We start from the raw sequence: 6721 nt of genomic DNA, 5'->3' as shown, positions 1-6721 counted from the left end.
CAAGTTTTTCGTACTTGGTCCAATAATTATTAGTATGTCACAAAGCACTGTCTCTAGCATATAAGCTTCTCATACATTTCACAAAGCAATCACCAGTAGCAATTAACAACAATTACACCTACAGCCTTGACCTGACTTTACCTAGCTTGTTAGGGCTACAACCAAATAGTAAAGTTTGTTTTTGGCATGACTTGAGCATCCTGACCACATAATTACCTAACAACAACACTAGTTTTCGAGTCCAAACTATTTGGGCTGTTTTGCTTTTCTTTTTTTAAATAAAATAAATTACAAAAATTCTTCAAAATTTAGAGATAAATTATATTTATATTTAATAATTTAAAAAATCTATATTTATCCTCCTGAGTTATATTTTTAATCTAATACTTTAACTCATAATCTAACAGAGTGTCAATCAATCTGTTAATCTTAAATGGGATCTAAATTGACATATGAGAAAAATTTTAAAAATGATCAAAATAGCATTAAATGATATAACATCTATTCAAAAATACGAAAAAAATTATGCATCATTTTTTCTTTTTGAAGATGATTTTGATTTTTTACATGAGGTAGATAATTTTATTGATATCACTCATTTAACTAATTTAATATAAATTTTACAAACTATTGTATGTAACTGTATAGACCTGAATCTTAGAAAGGTTTTATAATTTATTATTATAATAATTTTTTTTTTAATGAAAATCTAGGGTGCATGCTGTTATCCTCAAACTGGTGAAAGTTTAGGTAGGTTCACGGGAGGTCCAGCTTGGAGCGACCACACCATTTTTCCGTACAGCCGACTCACACCATTTCTGTAAACGACACCGTAACGGTTTTCCTCGCGACCGTCCGTTCCAGCGAAGCATTCCCTGGATCCCCTCACCGTAAGTGCTCACTCCCTCCCATCCAACGCATCATGCGCGCGAGATACCCAGTCAATAGGCTGCGATATAAACGGGGAGCGAGGGTTTGGGGAGCACACCGCCCACCCGTCATATAAAAGCCCTAGCTAATCTCTCCTCCGCTCCCACCCATCCAACCCGTCCTCCTCTCGCCGCCGCCACCTTTTCGCCGGAATCCTAGCCGGAGACCCACAGGACGAGGGCTGCGCTCGGAGGAGAAGATGAGGGAGATCCTCCACGTCCAGGGCGGGCAATGCGGGAACCAGATCGGGGCCAAGTTCTGGGAGGTGATCTGCGACGAGCACGGGATCGACCACACCGGCAAGTACTCCGGCGACTCCGACCTCCAGCTTGAGCGTATCAACGTCTACTACAATGAGGCCAGCGGCGGGCGCTATGTCCCCAGGGCGGTGCTCATGGATCTGGAGCCCGGGACCATGGATTCCGTGAGATCCGGCCCCTTCGGCCAGATCTTCCGGCCGGACAACTTCGTCTTCGGCCAGTCTGGGGCTGGCAACAACTGGGCCAAGGGGCACTACACCGAGGGCGCCGAGCTTATCGACTCCGTTCTTGATGTGGTCCGCAAGGAGGCCGAGAACTGCGACTGCTTGCAAGGTTTGTGGTTTGAAATGGAGAATACTAGGGTTTCTGTTCGTTTTCTTGCTGATGTCGTTCAAGATTTCGTTTTAGTAGCATTTTGTAAGACTTTTATGTGTTTTTCTTTGATTTTTCCGCATATTATCTGATATGTTGTTAATTTGGTTTTGCGATGTAATTTACATATGGTTAGATGTATTTGTGTTATTTGTCTCATTGAAGGTTATTAGGAATTTTGATATATTTCTTTAATTTATCCTTTCTTTAGATATTAGTTTTTGTTGTATATGATATTTGAATGCTAATTATCCTGTTCTTTCCAAAAAAAAAAAAATCCTGCCTGCAATGATATTATTGTGTCAGGATTACTGCTTCTTGAAATCTGAATTTCCTTTTATATGGAAGCTTAGCCTATAATATAAGAATCACGACTTGCAAGTTTGACATTCATGTTTTCTCCACATTGTGATCTTTTAAGTTGCTTCTTCTTAGATTATTCCTCTGCTCAATCTTGATATTTACTTACATTGTTAGTTCATATATAATTGTAGAAGTTTTGCGTCCCTATTTTCTTATGGCTAGCTAATATTTTTTGTCAAACTAATTTGATTGATTCATTTTTTCTTTTAATGTTTATTTCTCTTCTTTGTTGAATCTTCATATTTTAGTTTTAATGTTAAAGTGCCAACCAGGATTCATCTCGATGTGGGCCAACCCATCTAATGTTTAGGTTGTATGGTCTATTATGAGGTAAGTGATTTTTGTGTTAATGAGATGCTATTTAACCATTTTCGGAGCGGTACAATACTATTCTTTGGTTGGCAGCTGGAAACTTATGGTAGCTCTATTCTGTCACCATAGATCTTTCATCCACATCCGAGTGAGATTTATAGTTTGTGCATCCTTCATGGAGATAGAAACTCCCCAAGTGGGTGTGAGGGTGATGTGAACTACGTATAAAATGTATAGGTCTTTCTATTCATTGGTTAGATGAAAATGAATTGTGGGTGGAGATTGTTATGATTCAGATTCTTACTTACATATGTTTTTCAATGTTTTGTATCTGGGTTGGCAAGTTTAATCGATGAGTGTGTAGACAATCATATAAATACAAAATTTTATGGTACTTTATTGTCCAGATCTTTGCCTGAACTCTGCTCTGTTATTGTGATTATTTTTTATGGAACTTAAGGGGTAAAATATGTTAATGATCTTGGACTGATGGTGTGTTTTATAGTCCATTGGTAATATCTTATATTTGCAAGTATTTGGGTGGACATTGGTTTAAATGTGTAGTATTGGATCGTCATGAGGTAGCTTTGATCTGCGTGGGTGGTTAAATTTCCAAGTACGCAACATATGTGATCTTGTAGTGTCTATGTTCTTTCTCTTTGACCCATGATTGCAATCCCAGTATCTTTAGTTTATTAAAAAATGAGCACAACAAAATAATAATAGTAGTTCTTTGTATTTATCATCAAGTATTTAAACCATGCTTTAGTGTGTATTTCTATACAAGGTGGCATGTACTACAACATCTTATGGGTGCATCTGTGTTTACTGGTTTGATATGGCCTTTCTACAGTTGCTTTACATGTTCATTTGTCAGAAAAGTCCTATTAGTAACTAAACATCTGAGATTCAAAGGAAATCCCCTATCATAGCTCATCTGGTACTTTGTTGTTACCCTTGAACGTTTGTTTCAGATTCTTGCAAAGAGTGTAATGGCTATAGTTTGAAAGTGCAGTGACTACTAATTTAGTGGCTCGGAGGAAGGTTGTGATCATATATTTTAACATATGTTTTTATGCTGGTCTTCAGATTTCTTGGGAATTGGTAAGTAATTCTTCTCAGAAATAGGGATTTGATAGTAAGCAATAATATTGCATATTTTAAGATGGATTTGGACACACAGTTATGCTTGAAACTATCTTCAAGGAATTTAAGCTTAGTTGAGCAGAGTAAGGCATAATCAGATGAGGCTTTGTAAATCATGATCAGATTATTCCTGTCTGTAGATGCATAGAGCCTTATGAACTCATGACATGTTTCTCTTTTATCCTTCTTCAGCTATTCCTGCATTTAGATGATTAAGTTGGACTTTATATCGATTAGGTTATTATAGTATGGAAGGGTTGCATGCATCTCAAGATATATGTGGCCTTTTTTATTATGGAAAAGCAAATGTGGTTTCTGACTCTTATATACAAGGAATGTTTTGAGCCAATGCGGTGCATTTTGTTATCTTTTCAAATTTTTCTAGTACACCATGGTGCAATTGTGGTCTGCTTTGTCCCCTGTGCCGCACGCCCCTCCCCCCCCACCCACCAACAAACATAACAAAAATAGACAGTTAGCATTTTAAAGAATGTTGTTGTTTATCTGTTTGATTGCCTTTACAGGATTCCAAGTATGCCATTCTTTGGGAGGAGGCACTGGATCTGGCATGGGCACGCTTCTTATTTCTAAAATCAGAGAGGAGTACCCAGATCGGATGATGTTGACATTCTCAGTTTTCCCATCACCCAAGGTCTCTGACACAGTTGTGGAGCCATACAATGCCACACTTTCTGTTCATCAACTTGTTGAGAATGCTGATGAATGTATGGTCCTTGACAATGAAGCTCTCTACGATATCTGCTTCCGCACTCTCAAGCTTGCCACTCCTACCTGTAGGTCATGTTTCTTTTATTTCTTTTCCTTTTTCTTTCACTGCTCAAACTCTGATGTTATTTTTTGAGAATTTGGATGGTTTAATTAGAAATGATAAAAAGTGCTGAATTAGAATTATAATTTTTTTATTGTATCCTGTATTGGATTGCTTTAGACTTCCAACTCCAATGTGAATTGCCACCTCGGGTTGGTTGATTGGAGCATTCTGCTTACAATATAAATCTGTCATAGTTATTTCTTGTTCTTTGATGGTCTTAAAGCCTTGTTTTTTTGCTTCTCTTGGGCACAGTTGGTGATCTAAATCATCTCATCTCTGCTACCATGAGCGGTGTAACCTGTTGCCTAAGGTTCCCAGGTCAGCTCAATTCTGACCTCAGAAAGCTTGCAGTTAACTTGATCCCTTTCCCCCGGCTTCACTTCTTCATGGTGGGGTTTGCGCCTTTAACCTCTAGAGGCTCCCAGCAGTACCGTGCCCTCACCGTTCCTGAGCTGACTCAGCAAATGTGGGATGCTAAGAATATGATGTGCGCTGCTGACCCACGGCATGGCCGCTACCTCACAGCTTCAGCCATGTTCCGTGGGAAGATGAGCACAAAAGAAGTGGATGAACAAATGATCAATGTGCAGAACAAGAACTCATCCTACTTTGTTGAGTGGATTCCTAACAATGTCAAATCCAGTGTGTGTGACATCCCACCAAAGGGGCTGAAGATGGCGTCCACATTCATTGGGAACTCAACTTCCATCCAGGAGATGTTCCGCAGGGTAAGTGAGCAGTTCACAGCTATGTTCAGGAGGAAAGCTTTCTTGCACTGGTACACTGGTGAGGGAATGGATGAGATGGAGTTTACCGAGGCTGAAAGCAATATGAATGATTTGGTGGCTGAGTACCAGCAGTACCAGGATGCAACAGCTGAAGAAGAGTACGAGGAAGAGGAAGAGGAAGAAATGGCCTGAGGCTTATATCACATATTTCTGACAATTTTCAGTTCAGGTTGCTTTGCCATGGTTTGGTATGTTGTGATATGAGAAACACTTTTCTGTCTGTATGCATTTTGTGACTCTATGAATGTATTGCTTGTGATTTCTGGGCCCGGAGTTGTATGAGCATTACATTTTATCATTGCTTTCTTTTTGCTGTACAATCTGTGCTATGGACCTGTGTCCTGATTTTGTTTAGGCACACATTTTGACATCTCATGTTTGGAAATTGGTTGTCATTATGATAATGTTTTAGCTTTTTACCAAGTTAATATCTATGCCTGCATCAGATAAGCAAGTATTGGCTATTGTTGCATAAATTTTTCTTATTTTTTTGTTTGCTATTTTCCTTGAGTGCAAGATGCTTGTGTGGTCTAGGAGCAGCCATGGGACCACCACTGGGGAAAATTCCAATATGGCAATCCTACTAGGCTGCATAAATTCTTCAATTTGAGCAATTTATGATCTGCTGCATTGGATAGATATGTTGATCATCATTTTCTAGCGGATGCTATGTTACAGGCATGGACAACAGAAAACCAATGTTTTTAAAATCAGATCGAACTGGTCTGTTTGACCGGTTTAATCGGTGACCACTTGCTTGCCTGGTCTGGTTCGAAGAATATTCTAGAAGCATCGAATGAAGTGGTCATGATCAGTGGGTTTGGTCTGGTTTGACTATTGTTTTTGAACTCAAAATTGAGCCAGGAATTTTGAGTTTCGACCCAAGCTGAGACGTTTTCTTTTCGTCGGGTTCGTGGGTTTTCTTCTTTAGCCGAGACCCTAAGCAATTTTTTTTTTCCTCCTATCTGGTCTTTTGGTTGCCCCTCTCCGATTGTCTTCTCTTCGATGGATGTCGATGAAGCTGATACACTGTGTTTGAAGGCGAGGCTCGGCAGTAATATTCTTTCCCTCTCTCTTCTCCCCTTTTTCCCACTCTCCTTCTCCCACTTTCCTAGCCTCCTCTCTTGCTGTGGCTTGCCCGGCCCCCCCCTCTCTCTCCCTCCTCTTTCTTGGGCCGGGCATCTGCTACGATTTCCTTCTTATTCGTTCACTGCCCCCTTGTTTGGGCCAGATTTGGGCTATTTTCCACTCCATCGGGTTTGGCTGGTCGACCACGGAGGTTTCAGGTTTGGCTGGTCGGTACACTGCTTTAAAATATTCTTTATTGTTGGCAATGTAAAGCTAACAAAGATGCTTGGTTCTGTCATCGGAGGACAGGAGTTTGGTCTTATCCCATTGAGTGTGGCTACTTGGGGACCCTTTCTACCGACCAATTTGGACAAAGGTACCGTAGCTCAACAAGATTTTGCAAGTGATTTGGTGCACAACGAATGTAATTGGAAGGTTTGGCTTTTGTAAAAAGCCTACTTCATTTGTTGTTCATATTTATCTTTGCTCTGGTTAAGATGCAGCAGTGTCTAATGGTTAAATTGAATGATATCATGTAAAGTCCTTTCTGAAATATCTAATCCCCATAATGCAGGTCTGCTGTGACAGCCACTTAGATGGTGGCTGTCATGTTCAATATGCACATGGAGCCCTTGCATCTGGTCTTAAGC

The 6721-nt window shown here is 39.9% G+C and overlaps 1 protein-coding gene across 1 annotated transcript; it reads left to right on the top strand.

Annotated features, from left to right (window-relative positions):
• Positions 1–967: 967 nt before the first annotated feature.
• Positions 968–5373, top strand: LOC140855553 (tubulin beta-5 chain-like). Its single transcript, XM_073251510.1, has 3 exons — positions 968–1523; positions 3908–4177; positions 4468–5373. The coding sequence occupies exons 1-3, from the start codon at positions 1130–1132 to the stop codon at positions 5133–5135; spliced, it is 1332 nt and encodes a 443-aa protein (XP_073107611.1). The 5' UTR covers positions 968–1129; the 3' UTR covers positions 5136–5373.
• The last annotated feature ends 1348 nt before the right edge of the window (positions 5374–6721 follow it).

Source organism: Elaeis guineensis, chromosome 2, assembly GCF_000442705.2.
Source record: "Elaeis guineensis isolate ETL-2024a chromosome 2, EG11, whole genome shotgun sequence".
In the NCBI taxonomy this organism is placed as follows: domain Eukaryota; kingdom Viridiplantae; phylum Streptophyta; class Magnoliopsida; order Arecales; family Arecaceae; genus Elaeis; species Elaeis guineensis.
Note: the sequence above shows the minus strand (reverse complement) of the source record. Positions and strands in the feature narration are given on the sequence as shown.

Bases quoted from the DNA above. Each gene is read 5' to 3' on its own strand.
- LOC140855553 (XM_073251510.1), top strand. From the start codon at position 1,130: ATGAGGGAGATCCTCCACGTCCAGGGCGGGCAATGCGGGAACCAGATC. The intron at 1,524-3,907 runs GTTTGTGGTTTG...TTGCCTTTACAG, and splicing joins GAACTGCGACTGCTTGCAAG to GATTCCAAGTATGCCATTCT. The intron at 4,178-4,467 runs GTAGGTCATGTT...TCTTGGGCACAG, and splicing joins CAAGCTTGCCACTCCTACCT to TTGGTGATCTAAATCATCTC.